The sequence below is a fragment of the Ornithorhynchus anatinus genome, chromosome 5, assembly GCF_004115215.2.
Source record: "Ornithorhynchus anatinus isolate Pmale09 chromosome 5, mOrnAna1.pri.v4, whole genome shotgun sequence".
Taxonomy (NCBI): Eukaryota; Metazoa; Chordata; class Mammalia; order Monotremata; family Ornithorhynchidae; genus Ornithorhynchus; species Ornithorhynchus anatinus.
In genome coordinates, this window is record NC_041732.1 from 4,061,568 (window position 1) to 4,079,280 (window position 17,713).

General features: G+C 49.3%; 1 protein-coding gene, 1 long non-coding RNA gene and 1 other non-coding gene across 3 annotated transcripts in view; all 3 read right to left on the bottom strand.

Moving 5' to 3' along the window:
• Nucleotides 1–571: 571 nt before the first annotated feature.
• LOC114812694 lies at nucleotides 572–709 on the bottom strand. Its single transcript, XR_003760345.1, has one exon. It is a non-coding gene; the product is annotated as a small nucleolar RNA SNORA7 (small nucleolar RNA).
• Nucleotides 710–1,997: 1,288 nt separating this feature from the next.
• LOC114812298 lies at nucleotides 1,998–4,079 on the bottom strand. Its single transcript, XR_003759956.2, has 3 exons — nucleotides 4,023–4,079; nucleotides 3,621–3,671; nucleotides 1,998–2,537 (listed from the first exon to the last, which is right to left on the bottom strand). It is a non-coding gene; the product is annotated as an uncharacterized LOC114812298 (long non-coding RNA).
• A 627-nt stretch (nucleotides 4,080–4,706) lies between these two features.
• LOC100089723 (carcinoembryonic antigen-related cell adhesion molecule 1-like) overlaps nucleotides 4,707–17,713 on the bottom strand; it is a 33,457-nt gene continuing 20,450 nt past the window's right edge. Inside the window, exons 9-14 of the mRNA XM_039912180.1 lie at nucleotides 9,739–10,017; nucleotides 9,100–9,357; nucleotides 6,586–6,843; nucleotides 6,213–6,488; nucleotides 5,424–5,589; nucleotides 4,707–4,722 (exon numbers count right to left, since the gene is read on the bottom strand). Coding sequence (XP_039768114.1) covers nucleotides 4,707–4,722; nucleotides 5,424–5,589; nucleotides 6,213–6,488; nucleotides 6,586–6,843; nucleotides 9,100–9,357; nucleotides 9,739–10,017 — 1,253 coding nt within the window. The remainder of the gene's footprint in view (nucleotides 4,723–5,423; nucleotides 5,590–6,212; nucleotides 6,489–6,585; nucleotides 6,844–9,099; nucleotides 9,358–9,738; nucleotides 10,018–17,713) is intronic.

Genomic DNA, 17,713 nt, shown 5'->3' on the forward strand with positions numbered 1-17,713 from the left:
TAAATATGATTGAAAGAATGAATGAACTTTAAATCCACTGAGGAGGACAGCAGGGAGGAAGCCTGAGGGGGTCCCAAGGGACATAGAGGGAGCTTGGGGAGAGGTGCTGCCCCGTGACCGAAGTTGGAAATTACCCCTCAGACTCTATCATATTCCACTCAGGGAAGCAACCTGGCTAGTGGATTAGGCATAGGCCTGGGAGCCAGAGGATCTGCTGCTCTGCTCTGCATCTTGTCTGCTATGTGACCTTGGGCAAGTCACTAAACTTCTTGGTGCCTCAGATCCCTCGTTTACAAGCTGGGTTTTTGATACCCGTCCTCAGTCCTACTTAGACTGTGATCTCCATGTCTTACTCTGCCAAGTCATCTCAGACCCCTACAGATGCCATGGACACATCTCTCCCGGAACGCCCCACCTCCATCCATCAGCAATCGTTCTGGTAGTAGATCCAAAGAGTTTCCTTGGTAAAAGTACAGAAGTGGTTTATCACCGCCTCCTTCCGTGCAGTCAACTTGGGCCTCTGCCCTTGATTCTCTCCCATGCCGCTGCTGCCCAGCACAGGTGAGCTTTGACTTGTAACAGATGGCCTTCCACTCACTAGCCACAGCTCAAGCTAGGAATGGAATGGATAGGCCTCTGCTTGACTCTCCCTCCCGAAGTAGAGACTGGTATAGTACTGGAAACTCTCCAGGTGCGACACCGAGAGAGATGATCTCCATGTGGGACCTGATTATCTTGTATTCACCATAGCACTTAGTACAGTGCTTGGCACACAGTAAGCAATTAACAAAATACCCCAATTATCATTATTATTTATTTTCTAAGACTGCTGGGGCACAAGGAAAAGTCCCCAGGAGCTGAGGAGCAGGGGAGTGGGGCTGGAGACAACTCCAGTAAGGACGATTCCTTTCCAGTTAGTCCAGGCTCCTGGCTCCCAGGGCTCTGTCCGGAATCCCAGGTCAGCAGAGAAGAGCAGGACTGAGTATCATGGGCAGCTGGGAGGTGGCTCCCAGAGGACAATGGGGCTGGGAGAGAAGCTGCTGGGTTCAGGATGAGAACCAGATCAAAGGACAATTGAAGTAGAAAGGAAGGTAGGTCACTGGCCAGAACCGGGGACTTAGAGCAGGGCATGGGGGCATCATTTGGGCACTTTCTAGGATCACTGCCATTACGTTTCCAGTTTGGATCATTCTGAAACACCTTGTTCATGCTTTTAGTTTCTTGCAGCTATGTGGGTTTAATTTCTCCAGTGGAGCGTGAGTTCAGTAAAGGTGGGAAATTCCCCCTTAACCTTCTTCTGTCTGTCCCCTAGCCCCTAGCCCAGGCTTCTGCTCCCTGCAGGGGATACACAATCCCTTGTTCAAGACAGAAAAGCATAAATCCCAAGGGAAAGCTTATGTATGGTTCCAGGATTTGCTATTTGCCCGTTTGATTGGGTACAGACACTCCTGCCAAAGGGGATCTTGTCAGTACAGCCATGAATTGGTTATAATAGGATAGGACTTTGCAGGTATGCTGTTTAAAGAATGATCACAGGATCGCTTAGCAACAGGTCATCAGTGGGTCATCGACATTGCACAGGGAACTGATTGCATCTTTGTCACCACAGTTTTCTGGAAACTGAACTTGAAGATGCTACAAATTGATTCCTAGTGCAGTGCCGAGGAACCCAGAACGTGTCTAATTTTCAGACCCTGGAACAAGCTTCAGGAAGCTCTTTTTCTCATGGTCACACTTGTTGAATTTCACCCGGTGTGACAGGTCATGTTCTAGCCCCATCATTTTCCAACCTTCTTCCCCACCAACCCTTCTTTCCCCCTGAAACACTGGGTGACATAATGGGATAGTTCAATACCATCTGCAAGATCACGGGAAGGGCATGAGTCCTATGTGCTAATCTTAGTTCAGCCACTGACTTAATGTGTGATCTTGGGCAACTCACTTAGCCTCTGTTTCTTCATCTACAAAATGAGGAAGAGACCTGCTCCCTCCACCGCTTAGATTGTGAGCCCTGTGTGGAACAGGGACGAAATCTGATCTGATGAACTGTACCTGTCACAGCACTAAGCACATTGCTTTGACCCATAGGAAGCCTGTAATCAAGCTCATCATTAACATGGGGATTGGCAGACCTATAGCTATTGCGTTGTAGCGGGAACGGCTGGACGCTTGTGTCCAGAATGCCCTGGGATAGGGTCCCTTGCATCTGTGGCTGTCGAGAGTTTGTGCCGTACCGGGCGTATCCCCGGGAAGCATTTTTGGGGGTGCTGGGGGAGAGTGGCCTGAGGTCGAGGGGGTCAGCAGGTGGGTGTGGGGATGTTTCCTCCGTGGGGGTTTGTGGCTCATTCTTGAAGGGTCCCATGCAGAGATAGTGGTGGAAACTTTGGGGTCAGACTGAGTCCCAAGAAATCTCCCGTATCTCACACTGGTCCAGGGGTTTGCCTAGGCAACACCTTCCACATCCCCATCTTCGAGGGACCCAGCGAGGGCCGAAACCTCTGGGCCGCTCGCTGTCTCTGCGCTGGTCTCGTCTTTGGCTGCAAAGATAAGTAAGTTGTCATAGACCTCCAACGTCCCGAGCTGCAGAGCCTGGGGCAGAGAAGATGCTGTCAGTCTCCTTGTGCGTCGCACAGACCCCAGCCTGGGGAATTCCCTGCTGACCGGCCCCTCGCACCCCTCCTGGGGGTGGACGGTTCTTGGCCTCCTGGAGACTCTCCCATGTGGGCCCTAGGGCCCGATCCATTTGACCTTCAGGGCTAAGCCTGTTCTGGGGAGGGGTGAGGGTGTTGCCCCGGTGACGTTGGGGCAGTGATGAGCCTAGGCAACTAGTTCTGCTCTGGTCTTCGGGGATGGGGGTGGGGGACTGCTTCTGACAGGGACCCAGACCCCCGTAGGGGTTGCAGACGCCAGGCCCTGGGGTGCAGACAGCAGCCCCGCCTCGTCCGGCTTCTCAGTCCCTCCCAGCCCCATGAAGGTCTGGTCTCCCCCTCCCTCCGGGGGACGGGGGTCCCAGGCTCTGAGCTCAAGGAGGAGTGAACCGTCGTCGTTCAGCCGTCTGGACATCCCGGCCCGCACTTCTTCCGTTCCCGTGACCTCGGAGACTCATCCCCCACACCTTCCTGCAATCCGGCCGCGAAGCTGCTCCCTCGGGGTCCGAACTACCCTCCCCCATCCGGCGGCCTCTTCCCATCTCCGATGCATGCGAGCTCGGACCAGTGATCACTACCACCCCGTCCCGGGATCTGGTGCCACATTCCGAGTTTGAATTGGCAACCCGAGAGCACCTGATTCTGGTGCTGAGGGCCGGGGGGCGGGGGGAGGAGAAGGTTGGGTCGGAAGCCCCTTCATCCCGAGCCAGCACCTGATGGAGTAGCCTGTGACACACCCGCCGCCTAACACACACATACACACTCACACCCCATTCTCATACCCCACACCCTCTTGTCACACCTCACACCAATCACACCCACAGGCGGGGACCCTGAGCCAGGAAGGGCCGCGGGGCTGGTGATAACTCACTCACACCCCCCCAACACCTCACACCCCATCCCACTGGCAGGCAGGGACCCAGAGCCAAGAGGGGCTATGGGCCGGGGTCCGCCTTGGGGGCTGGGCCGCACCTCGTAGAGGTTTTCCGACGGATTCAGGAACGAGTTGGAGAGCTCCGGAGCCTGCGGAAAACAAGGGGTCCTCAGCGTCCCTCACCCCCAGCCCGAGATGCCCGGCGCCTCCGACCACATCCCGCTGAGGAAGGGGTCTGATGGTCCTGGGGTTCTGTCCCCCACTGCCCGCACCTTCAGTCGAGCCCCCCGCCCCCCACCAGGGCCGGAATTGGCACCCTAGGCCACAGGCACCCTCGCTGCCCTAGCCTCTGCTCAGATCTCGCCCGACACCATCGGGCTCCTCGGCCAGGTCCCCCGTACTCCCACCCAACCATCAGGCCAGGGTCTGCAGGGCCGGAGCGGGAGGAACCAGGGGTCCAGGCTCGGGGCCCGGGGTGGGGCTGCAGGATACACTGGCACCTGAGCAGACGGGGCATCTCCCAGCAGCTCGGGGATGTTGGCATAGACAGAGACTCCTTCCCCTGGGGAGAGAAAGCAGATATGAACCACGCTCACACCGCCTTCCGGACCGGGGAATGTGGGGACCCCCCTCACACACACACTCGCCCCCAGCCCCCAACCTCCACCGCTAAGCCCCTCTTGGTGTCCCCGTTGAGTACCATCGAGGCCTGACGATTCTTCTCCTCTTCTTCTTCTTCTTCCTCCTCCAGCCTTGGACTCTCCTCTCCTAAACCACATGACCCTGGGACGCAGACAGGGGCACTGGGGAAGATGTAGCCGCATCGGGAGGTTCTCAAAACTGTGGGACGAAAACGCACCGCAGACGCGGGGCTGGGAGGGAGCCGAAGGAGAGGTCCCCGAGGCTGGCCAGACTCCCTGTCCCGCACCTCCGGAGACGGGATCGCCCGCAGACGAGGGGGTGGCGAGGAGGAAACGGGGGGTCGTGATCACCTTCTGCTCTTTGTCCTGACCAGGAAGTAGCCCACGGCCCCGACAGCAGCCCCCACGACCAGAAGTCCGGCCACGATCCCGGCCGCGATCCCAGCCCCGGTCCCGGTCGCGGTTCCGGTCTTGGTCCATGTCTCGGTCCCGGCTCCGGTCTCGGCCCCAGCCCCTGCGGAGAGGCGAGGGCTTTGACTCCGGCTACCTCCGGTCCGCCCTGCGGGGCCAGAGGGTGAGAGCTGAGGGAGGGGGCGCCAAGACCCTCCAACCCAGGGAGACCCAAGACCAGGTCAGCGCCCGGTTCGTGCTGCAGCCCAGTCCGGCGGGGCGATGGGAGAGGCGGCCCAGGGCTCTGTCCGGTGTCGGGACAGTGGCGGTGGGCGCTTTATCTCCTAGGAGACAGGGCCTTCCAGGGGATTCATTGCCATGGAAAAAAAAATTCATAACCCTCTTAAAAGGCAAACGCTGTTTTTACCTGAATTAAATTGAACCTGATATGCGCCCCCCCTCCCCATCCCATCCCACCAGATTGTAAATTTAAAAAATCTGATAGCTCACAGCCTGGACACTAGGTGTCATTCTGAGGGATGAAAGGACAATAATATCATTTCACTTCTCCTTTTTTAGAGAGAGTAAAAAAGAAACTTAATTGTCCTCCCTAATCCCTTAGTGTCCTTCAGGTCATTTCTGGGTATTTCTATGACCGCCTGCATTCGGGAGCGCTAATCTCTGGCCTCTCTCATCTAAGGTGACTACTGCCGGCTCCCACAGGCACCAGACACCCCTTTAATGGCCCAGAGAGACAAAAGGACGTCATATCTGTGCCTTACAATAGCCACGTGCTGTGACATCATTACACTCTGCAGAACACTCTGTGGTAACCTGCAGAACCCCAAGTGGGCCCCCGGGACTCCTGACCTCCGGTCACTGGCTCCCGGGTCGTTGTCATCACCTTCCAGTTCTTCGTGAACATGGATGTTGTTTCTGGCTGGAATTGGGGCAGCGAGGGTGTTGGCGCTGAAAATAAAGGCACTGGACATAAGGAGTTTGGTGCGGCACCTGGGCCGGGCCAGCACCAGGCTCTCTGAGAGATGGGCTGTCCAGCATATGGCTGGAAGAGTGGACAAACTGCCTCCCCAGCCCCCCCCCCCAACAGTGGGGTCCTGGACTTCACTTTCTCCTGGGATTGAACACTGCTGCTGCACCCGGGATCCTACCTATCCCAATTCTGGGGGAATGGGAGCCATTAGAGTGGGGAGGGGGCAAAGAGACTTAAGTGGTGTCTCCACGAGCCCAGGAAGTCGAGGGCAAGTGACCCCCTGGAGTGACTCTCTCCAGGCCAAACGGTCCCTCAGACCAGGCTAAGGCTGGGGGGCACTCAGACCAGGCTAAGGATGGGGGCATCTGTCCATAAACCTCTCACACAACCTCTAGCCCATGCAACAAAGCTTGCCAAGCCCAAGAGGGGAAGGAGCTCTTCATGGATCCCAGAGTTACCTCTCCCTCTGCTCTTCCAAGCCCATCCCTGATCCATGAAGCATACATTCTACCGAGTTCCTCATTCTACTTGGGAAAGACAAGTTATTGACTCAGCCAGAGCAGCGGGCACAGACCTGGCACAGGATGGGGCTCATGACTGCTAGGTTCAGTGGGGCCCCGATTTAGAATGGGGCATCAGGTTGCTGAGGGACACCCTGAAGGACTTACCGATTGTTCTAACAAGGAATGAAGCTAAATCAGACCTGTCAGTCACATGGTTCCAGGTCTTACACGTGTAATTGCCCTCTCTTTCCCAAGACATCTTGACAATAGTGTATTTGTTCCCAGGCCCCAAATCGGAGCCATTGTGAAACCAGTGATACTCGGGATCCGGGTGAGACTGAGCCTGGCACTTTAGAGTCACCGCGGAATTGGGTTGGATCTCTATGGTACCATCTGTGCCAGATTCAGGTTCTGGAGTGATGACCGTGTACTCTGGGCCATCTATAAGGAGAAGAAAGGTATCAAATTCCAGTCTCTGCACTCATTGAAAGAGACAGGACTTGGGGATGGGGAAGGAGAAGGAGTAGGAGGAACTCACAGTTCACAGTCAGAGTGACGATGTTGCTTCTGCTCATACTGATTGGGTTCTTGGCCGTACACTGATAGTTCCCTGCATCCTGCCGGGTCACACTAGGTAGAGTAAGAATCCTGTTTTCCTCAGATAGTTTCCCATTACTGATGATGAAGTTGTTTAAGAGCCACAAAATGTCTTCCCCAGTGGCATTGCAGGTCAATTCCACAGATTCCTTGCCTTCTGTCACATTAGTTGCATTGGCAGAGAGGACTGGCGTGGGAACTGGCTCCGTTCGGAGAGACACAGAGACAAAGACAGAGAGACAAAGGGTGACTCTCTCTCCCAGTTCACCAGGCTCAGGGCAGCCCCAGTCAGCTTCAGGTCCCTTGGAAAGAGAGCCAATGTAGGGCTCAGGTTGGGTCCTGGCCCTCAGAACAGAAACTGCCAGCTCACAAAACTACCGTGCTAAAGGAAAGGGCCAGGAATTGTGTCTGAACACTGGGACCACACATTTCTTTCTGGAGGCTTCACAGTCTTTCCCTAGAAACAACCCTAGTCATCATTATAATCAACTGAGATTTAGCGTCTGCTGGAATGGGAAATTGTACCAGACCCACTGCACACGGGGAATCTGTCAGAATGACTCACATGGGCCTCTCTACAAGAGATAGGATTTCCTCAACTCTCCCAGAGCAGAAGCCATTATAGACTGGGCCAATGGAGATGGGTGGGAACTCTGACTAGGGAAGAGAATGGCTCAATCCAGAGTCCTTGGAGATTTCAGAATCACAGATGTCCAGGGGTGTAGACAAGCCTTTCAAAAATTGTTAGGCCACCACAATTGCATAAGCCATGTTCTCATTTCCCTTTGCCACGTCTCCAGCCTCATACTGCTAGTGCTTCTACTGAACCTTCATTTCACCAGAAGTAAAAATGTAACCATCTGCTTCAGAGTTCCCCCTATTAAACCTATTCTCATGATAGCCTAAACAAGAATGGAAATGAACTCCCAGCTCTATAATTCAAGTATGGTATTCTTACAGAGCCCTGGGTTAAGGAATACTTACATTGTAGTATACAGAATACTATATTGCACCCTTCACTTGTACATATACACCCATTGTGCACACACTGTGTCAAGCTCTATCCTGATGTTCGTCTGAAAAATGTACTCTCACTGTGCTCTTGTGTTCAGTCCCAAGTGTGTAGTAAAGACGTGTTCTGGCAGAACCTTGACTATACTGAATTTACATGACGCTTGTTGTCATATTCTCTAAGGAAATTGGTCATTTATGAACCGTAGAATCGTTTCAACATTATTCTTGGTTTCACATGTTAGAATTACCAAGTCCTTGTTTTCCACTGGAGCAGAGTTGTTGGCTGTGATATGGGGTGGGGACAGATTCTCTGTACAGAAATAGAAATAAAATGATTGTAAAATGCCTATCACTTTCTGAAGCTTGGCAGGGGTTGAGGAGTGCTTCTCTTCCTTTGATCATAAGGCAGCTTTGGGAAGGGGCCTGAGATGCTGTCCCCTTTCACCAATTCTGGAATCTGGGCTGGAACTAAATCAGAATGCCCCTCTCTGCTGGAGGCTGGGCCCAGATTGGGGCCACACTGTGGCACTGGGGATTTTTGGATCCCTTCAAAGCTGACTCTGGGGATCTAGGGTGGTCTTGGACTTCTCTTATAGTGCCCCCACCCCCAGCCCACTCTGCAAGGACCCGCATTCCCAAGGCAGCCCAGGGTGGATTGAGCTTCTAAAAATCCTCTCAACCAATGCCAACCCTTCAGTCTGGACCTGTGTGATATTGAGCCTGCTCTGAAATTCTGGACTGGCATTTGCCTCCCTCCAGCTGACATGGAACTGAAGAAAAGAGGGTCTGAGGTCAGATGTCATCATCCCAAAGCGGACGCAAGTGTGTATGAGGGGAAGATTGAGAATGCGTTTCAGTCAGAGCCTACACCAGGGGTGAGCCTGGGGAAGGCTGGGAAAAGTTCCCCAGAGAGAACTCGCTTCCATTTTCCTCCCCCAGCCATTTCATCCTCTCGATGGAACAGATAAGAGCTCGGACCAGTCGGTAAGCTCTGGGGGCATCTGGTATTATGTAAATTCATTTAAGGAATAGGGAAAACGAAGAGAGCAGGTGACATAAAGCTGGTTTCTGTGGAAGAAGGGAGGGGGGAGGGTCCCTGCTTAGAGTAATCTGAGTAAAACAAAGAGCAGCTCCCCCTTTCAGAATGAGACCAAAACCCTGAGCCAGGCCCCCAGGAACCAGTGCAATTGCCTGAGGGAGAGACAAGCCACAGCCTTGCCAACTGGAATCTACTGGGGTGGGGGGAACCAGGAACAGAGGAGGAGTATATGTGTCTGTGATCTAAGGTCCAAAGATAATTTCCTGGAGTTTCCATCATAACAGTGGTGACTCAAAACTCAATGCTGAGTGGTAGTGAACTGACTGCTTAATTCTCTCCCATCACTTAGCACAGTGTTCTGCCCACCAGAGGCATTTAATTAATACTATCACCCCTACTTACCAATCACTGTGATTGTTTCATCTTTGGTGCTGTGGAGACCTGTGACTGGGTTGGAGGCATTACAGGTGTATTGTCCGGAGTGATTCCCATGCATATTAGAGATAAGGAGGTCTGGAGTGGACTGTGTCAAGCTTCCATTGAAAAACCAGCTGTACTGTGCAGGGGGGTTGGAGTCAGCAGTGCAGGTGAGAGTGAGGTTTTCCGCTTCACTGTAAGGAGGAGGGGTTGAGGGGATAATCGAGGGGACATCAGGACCATCTGGAGCAAACCAAGTCACACAGTGATTAGTTCAGAGAGAAGAGGAATGTCCCATTCTATAACTCATCCCCAAGCACCACCGGATCCCCCCACCCCACCCCACACCATTCTGTTTTTTTGTGTGTCTTGACTCTCTCTGAGGTTGCAGCCTTTAAGGCTGGTATCTTGCCCTTCCACCACCACATCTCTCTTTTTATTTGTGGGCTCCTGGAGTCAACTGTAGTAGTAGGCAAATCCCAGTAAAACCTTGATTTTAGGAGATGGGGAGCCTTTAAGACACACAGGCTTCTAACCAATAGCAGGGTAAATGAAAGGTTCCCTTTTGAAGATGTGGAATCAGGATTATGAGAATTCCCCTTTATAGGAACAGAGATTACTCACAGGTCACATTCAGGAGGAAGGGGTCACTCATAGTGGAATTAAATGGGTTTCTGAGTTCACACCGATAGAGTCCTCTGTCCTTCCTTGTGATGGAGTATATAATGAGGGTCTTGTTCTCCATGGTCAGTTTCAGTCTGTCACTGACCAAGATGTCCTGGTCATTTATGAACCATAGAATCGTTTCAACATTATTCTTGGTTTCACATGTTAGTACTACCAAGTCCTTGTTTTCCACTGGAGCAGAGTTGTTGGCTGTGATATGGGGTGGGGACAGATTCTCTGTTCAGAAATAGAAATAAAATGATTGTAAAATGTCTGCTTTTATTTATTACAGTCACAGGTAGGGGCTTTGGGGGCTCTTAGGACACAGGAGAAGAGAACAAGGGGAAGCAGTATGGGCTAATGGGAGGAGCATGGGCCTGAGAGTCAGAGGACCTGGGTTCTAATCCTGGACTACACTGCTGGGTGACCTCGGGCAAATCACTTAACTACTACAGAGAAGCAGCGTGGCTCAGTGGAAAGAGCCTGGGCTTCAGAGTCAGAGGTCATGGGTTCAACTCCTGGCTCTGCCATTTGTCAGCTGTGTGACTGTGGGCAAGTCACTTAACCTCTCTGTGCCTCAGTTACCTCATCTGTAAAATGGGGATTAACTGTGAGCCTCACGTGGGATGACCTGATTACCCTATATCTCCTCTAGCTCTTAGAACAGTGCTCTGCACATAGTAAGCGCTTAACAAATACCAATATTATTATTACTCCGTGCCTCCGTTTCCTTAACTGCAAAATGGGGATTTGATACCTGTTCTCTCTCCTATTTAGATGGTGAGCTCTACTTGGGGCAGGGACTGTTTCTGACCAGATTGATTCGTATCTATCCTAGTGTTTAGAACAGTGCTTGAAACGTAGTATTCACTTAACAAATACCATTGATTTCCTCTATTCCAATCTGCACATTCCACTCTTCTAATCCCAACCTTCTTTTTGTACCTTGATCTCTTCTATCCTGCTGCTGATTCCTTGCTCACATCCTCCCTCTGTCCTGTAACTCGCTCCCGTTTCATACTGGACAGTCCAGGCCCATGCTCTATCCTCTACACCATGCTCCAAGCCCCACGCTTATGTCAGAGGCTCCTGGGGCAGTTCTATCTATATAGTGAGGGTACCTAAACCTTTCTGTGTCTTTAGTTGGAATGGAGGAGTGAATAGAGTTGGAAAGAGCTATCCTTCAGGTCAAAGATGACCCTGCTGACAGTGACCTTTCAGTAAGTATTTTGGAGAGGAAATTATTTGCACACATTATCCTTGGAAGCTTAGTAGTGGAGTTTTGGGAGCCCCTTGCCATTCAGGTGAGCATTTCTGAGATTTCAATGGAATAAGAGGAAGACCCCCTGCTACATGGTCCTCTTATGCCCACCGACATGCAATGTGACATGGGTAGAAGGGAAAATGTGTTCAGTCTGTGGCCCCAGAATAAAATCTTTCTGAGGCTTCAGGGGCAGCAATCACACTGTGCCCTCACCCATTTAGAAAAGCCATTGTTTAGTTTGATACTGAGTGGCTTAGCAAAGGCCTGCAGGGAAGTGGGGAGTGGAGATTGGGGATTTTTTTTCTAGTTATTTGTGAAAAACAGGGGGAATACAAAGAAAAACCAACCACCACAGCAACAGAAAAAATCTTCACAGTTGTTGTGCCCACAGCTAGACAGATCAAAGCCAGAAAACAAAAGGAGCATCGTTTCAGGGCGTAGCAAGCAAGGGTGGCTTGAGAGAACAGTGCAACATCAGCTCTAAGCAGGTTTGAAAAATTTGATCCCAGTACTTTCCTAACTATAAAACATCCTTCCCTTCCCCCTCACCTGCTACTGCTCCAATGAGAAATGACCTCTCCGGCATCAGGTGAACCCACACCCCAGCTCTATTGGAAAGGGGTAGAAGTGACTTGATAACCAGAGAAGCAGCGTGGCTCAGTGGAAAGAGCATGGGCTTTGGAGTCAGAGGTCATGAGTTAGAATCCCAGCTCTGCCACTTGTCAGCTGTGTGACTGTGGGCAAGTCACTTAACTTCTCTGTGCCTCATTTACCTCATCTGTAAAATGGGGATTAAGACTGTGAGCCCCACGTGGGACATCCTGATTCCCGTGTCTACCCCAGCGCTTAGAACAGTGCTCGGCACATAGTAAGCGCTTAATAAATACCAACATTATTATTATTATTATTATTAAAAGAGAATTGGGGAACAAACTAAAATAGTGAATCTCAAACCCTCCCTTGACCCCATCGCTCCCTCCAGTTATCGCCCCATCTCCCTCCTACCATTCTTCTCCAAAATCCTTGAGTGATCCCGTGAGCCCGTTGTTGGGTAGGGATTGTCTCTGTTGCTGAATTGTACTTTCCAAGTGCTTAGTACAGTGCTCTGCACACAGTAAGCGCTCAATAAATACGAATGAATGAATGAGTGAGCCATCTACAACCACTGTCTCAAATTCCTCTTCTCCAATTTTCTCCTGGACCCCCTCCAATCTGGCTTCTGTCCTCTTCACTCCACAGAAACTTCCCTCTCAAAAGTCATCAACGATCTCCTTCTTGCCAAATCCAACGGCTTCTACTCCATCCTAATCCTCCTTAACCTCTCAGTTGCCTTTGACACTGTGGACCACACCTTTCTCCTGAAAATATTATCCAACCTTGGTTTCACTGACTCTGTCCTTTACGGATTCTCCTCTTATCTCTCTGGCCGCTCATTCTCAGTCTCCTTCGTGGGCTCCTCCTCTGCCTTCCACCCCCTAGCTGTGAGAGTCTGTCAAGGTTCAGTTCTCGGTCCCTTTCTATTCTCCATCTACACTCTTTTCCTCAGAGAACTCATTCACTCCCACAGCTTCAGCTACCATCTCTATGCAGATGATACCCAAATCTACATCTCCTCCCCTGATGTCTCTTCCTCTGTCCAAGCTCGCATCTCCTCCTGTCTTCAAGACATCTCTACGTGGATGTCCTCCTGTCACCTCAAATTTAACATGTCCAAAACAAAAGGATAAACATGTCCTTATCGTCCCACCCAACCCTGACCTCTCCCTGACTTTCCCATCACTGAAGATGGCACCACCTTCCTTCCCATCTCACAACTCCATAATCTTGGTATTACCCTTGACTCCTCTCTCTCATTCAACCTAAATATTTAGTCCGTCACCAAATCTGGTCGGTCCCACCTTCACAACATCACTAAAATCTACCCTTTCCTCTCCATCCAAACTGCTACCACGTTAATATAATCTCTCATCCTAACCTGCCTATATTACTGCATCAGCCTCCTCCAACTGACCTCCAACCTCCTGCCTCTCCCCTCTCCAGTCCATACTTCACTCTGCTGCCTAGATCATCGTTCTACAGAAACATTCAAGACATGTCATCTCCCTCCTCAAAAATCTCCAGTGGTTGCCTATCCCTCTCTGTATCCAACAAAAACTCCTCACCATTGATTTTAAAGCAGTCCATCACCTTGCCCCCTACTACTTCACCTCGCTCTCTCCTGCCACAACCCAGCCCACATACTTTGCTTCTCTGGGATTAACCTTCTCACTCTGCATCGATCTTGCCTGATTCATCACCGACCTCTGGCCCACATTCTACCTCTGGTCTGGAATGCCCTCCCTCCTCAAATCTCCCAGACAGTTATTCTCCCCCTCCTTAGAACCTTATTGAAGGCACATCCCCTCCAAGAGGCCTTCCTAGACTAAGCTTCTCTTTTCCTCATCTCTCACTCCCTTTTGCATTGCCCTGATTTGCTTCCTCTGCTCTTCCCCTGCTTCCCAGCCCCACAGAATTTATGTAAATATCTGTATTTGTATTTACTTGTATTGATGTCTGTTTATTTGTATTGACGTCTGCCTCCCTCCCTCTAGACTGTGAGCTCATTGTATACAGGGATTGTCACTGTTTATTGTTGTACTGTACTTTCCCAAGTGCTTAGTACAGGGTTCTGCACAAAGTAAGTGCTCAATAAGTACAACTGAATGAATTAATGAAATAATATTTGGCTACTTTTTCACCCTGTCTTTTTAAAATTAGTTTTAAGTTTTAGGTGAAGAATTTAGATGAATCTAAGCTTGATAAAAATTTTTTTTGGTGGTTCACTGATTCAATCATATTTTTTGAACACTTACTATGTACCGAGCACTGTACTCAGCTCTTGGGAGAGTACAATAATAATAATACTAATAATAATGTTGGTATTTGTTAAGCGCTTACTATGTGCAGAGCACTGTTCTAAGCGCTGGGATAATCAGTGTAATCTGGTGGCCCCACGTGAGGTTCACAGTCAATTCCCATTTTACAGATGAAGTAACTGAGGCACAGAGAAGTGAAGTCACTTGCCCACAGTCACACAGCTGCCAAGTGGCAGAGCCGGGATTCGAACCAATGACCTCTGACTCCCAAGGCCAAGATCTTTCCACTGAGCCACGCTGCTTCTCTACAACAATACACTGGCACATTCCCTGTCCACAACGAACTGACAGTCTAGAAGTAAGCTAGACTGCAACTAGGTGATTGCACTATGATTTATTAGTGGTCAATTAACTGAACAAAGTTTTCAAATTCAGTAAACAAGATTCTTAGTACAGTGCTCTGTCCAGAGAAGGTGTTTTATAAAAGCTAACGACTGATTATTATTTCTGTCCTACACCTATTCACCATCAACTGGACTCATTTATTAGAGAAGGAGCATGCCACAGTGGAAAGAGCCCGGGCTTGGGAGTCAGAGTTCATGGGTTCGAATCCCAGCTCCACCGCTTGCCAGCTGTGTGACTTTGGGCAAGTCACTTAACTTCTCTGTCTTCAGTTACCTCATCTGTAAAATGGGGATGAAAACTGCGAGCCCCACATGGAACAACCTGATTACCTTGTATCCCCCAGCGCTTAGAACAATGCTTTGCACATAGTAAGCGCTTAACAAAAACAAATACCATTTATTCATTCATTCATTCATTCATTCATTCATTCATTCAATCGTATTTATTGAGCACTTACAGTGTGCAAAGCATATACTAAGTGCTTGGAAGAGTACAATACAACTACAAACAGACACCTTCCAAGCCCACAATGAGCTCACGGTCTAGAGGGGGATACAGACATTAATATAAATAAATAAATAAATGCCTAAATACATAAAAAATTACAGATATTAAATTCATTGCAACTGATGCTCCTCCTTTCCTCTTCAGGTAGCTAAGGGGGCCAAACCCTCTAACCTGTTGCTTCTCAAACAGGGTTTGGCAACTTATACCTCTTGAGCCATATCAGACTCTTCTTTCCTTTTCTTTTTTTTTTGTGATATTTGTTAAGTGCTTACTATGTTCCAGGGACTGTACTAAGCACTAGGGTGAATACAAGCAAATCGGTTGGACATAGTCCCTATCCCATGAGGGATCACAATCTCCATCCTCATTTCACAGATGAAGTAACTGAGGCACAGAGAAGTGAACTGACTTGCCCAAGATCACACAATATGGCTTTTGAACAAAGGTGTCCACACCATGGGGCCATTTGCCCTCATAGAGTTGGCACCGTGAGGATGGCACCATTAGCTTTACTCCCATAGCTCTTGGGGCAGGAAGTAGTCAATCCACCCTGTCCTTTAGAAATGAAAGGAGGCCTGGGGAACCAAGATGGCAGCTCCACTTCTTGTCCTCTACCAAGCAGGACACAGTCAAGTAGGGAGGGGGACTTCTCACCTCTCCCTCTTCACCCAGAACACAGAGGTGCACGCACACTGATAACAACAGTGGTAAACCACACAAGGCCAGGAAGTGACCAGGCAAGGGGACAGTACAGCCCTCAAGGCGCTGAAAAAGATTTCACCCCATACATGCGCCAGGTCTGGAGCACTACAGTACCACATGAGGGAAAAGGAGTTAGTTGATGGTAGGCATGGTGCTTTGCAACTCTGATACCCACCTTCCTCCTCTCTCTCTCTCTCTCTCTCTCATTATTATTTCTCTCTTCTTCCTCCCCTTATTTTCCCCTCTTCCTTCTCTTCAGTTGAATAATAATAATAGTGATGTTTGTTAAGTGTTTACTATGTGTCAAGCACTATACTAAGCACTGAGGTAGATACAAGATAATCAGGTCCCACATGGGGTTCACAGTCTAAGTAGCAGGGAGAACATCATTATCAGTGGTATTTATTGAACTCTTGCTGTGTGCAGAGCACTGTACTAAGTGCTTGGGAGAGGGAAGTATAACAGAGTTAGTAGATGTAGCCCCTGCCGACAGCGAGTTTAAAGACTAGAGAACGGGTATTGAATCTCCATTTTGCAAATGAGGGAACTGAAGCACAGAGAAGTTATGTGACTTGCCCAAGGTCACACAGAAGACAAGTGGTAAAGCTGGGTTTAGAGTCAGGTCCTCTAACTCTCAGGCCTGTAATCTATCCACTAGGCTATGCTGCTTCTCATGACTGAAGTTGAATAATTTAAATCTTTATATGATGGAGTTTCTCTCCTAAGAATCAACACCTTATCACAGCAGGAAAGTTTGCGTATGCTGATGAAGCTAAGAGCTATGACACTGAGAGATATTCTCTCTTCAGAGTTTCCCATAATGGAAAGGTCTAAGCCGAAGCAGTCAAACCGATTCACCTGTGCTGGGCAGTAGCAGCATGGGAAGGAGTCGAAGGTGGATGATCAAGTGATCAAAATGTTGATTGAAGATAATGGCAGAGACTCGAGTTTTTTACTGCACGGAAGAAGGCAGTGGTAAACCACTTCTGTATTTTTTACTAAGAAAACTCTATGGACTACAGACCAGAACCACTACAGATGAAAAGGGATGTTGTGGAGAAGATATGTCCACAAGTCACCATAGGTCAGAAACGATTCGATGGCATTTGATAACAATGACAGAATTTGTCTTTTCTGCACACAAAAGTTGCAGATGCCTGCTCTATAAAATGCAGACCTCCATTATATCAGATCTCATAACCCAATTAAAAAGGTCCAGCAAGCTAATACCTTATGTCTCACTACCAGCCCAATTACTCAAGCACCATCACACAGAGGACAAATTTATCTAGGAGAGAGAACTCTCCATCAGATTACAACATGCTCAAAATGTAATTGGAAATTACATTCCAATTTCTGCTCTGCCTACTACCAACATATTGTACAGTTCATTAGCAAAATCAGGAGTTGATTAATTTCCCACTCTCTCCTTCTCTGTCAGGTATAGAACTGTTGAATTGAAAACTCCACAGTTAACGACAGACTCCCTGAGTTTTGAAAGCAAAGGGAAACCAGCAATATTACCCAATCTCGGTGCCTGAAGAAGGTAGGCTTGTCTTCAAATCCACTAGGCAAAGGATAGTGCAGGCATGAGATTTGGAAAGGTGACCTCCCTGTCTTCAGTCTCTTCCTAGTCCAGTCCACACTTCACTCTGCTGCCCTGACCATTTTTCTACAAAAACAATCTATGCATGTCTCCCCACTCCTCAGAACCCTCCAGTGGTTCTTCATTCCTCTCCACATAAAAACAGAAACTCTTTACCATCACCTTTAGGGCACACAATCCACTCTCCCTCTCCTACCCAACCTTGGTAATCTACTACAACCGAGGCCAAACACTTTGCACCTCTAATGCCAACCTTCTCAGCTGTACTCAGTCTTTATGTCTTGCGACCTACCACTTGCCCACATCTTCCCTCTGGCCTAGAGCTCTCTCCCCCTTCATTTCCAACTGTTCTCCACTCTCCTCATCTTCGAAGGCCCCCTAAAATCATATCTTCTCCAAGAGACTTTCCCTGACTTGATCTCTCATTTTTTCTCCTTATTCACCCACCTCTTTGCATTGTCTATGTACTTTCTTCTGTACCCCTTGAACACCTTGTTCCTCACCCAACCCAATCTCACAGACATTATAATAATGTTATATAATTATATTTATTATTATTAATAATAATATCTACATATCCTTGTATGCTGCCAT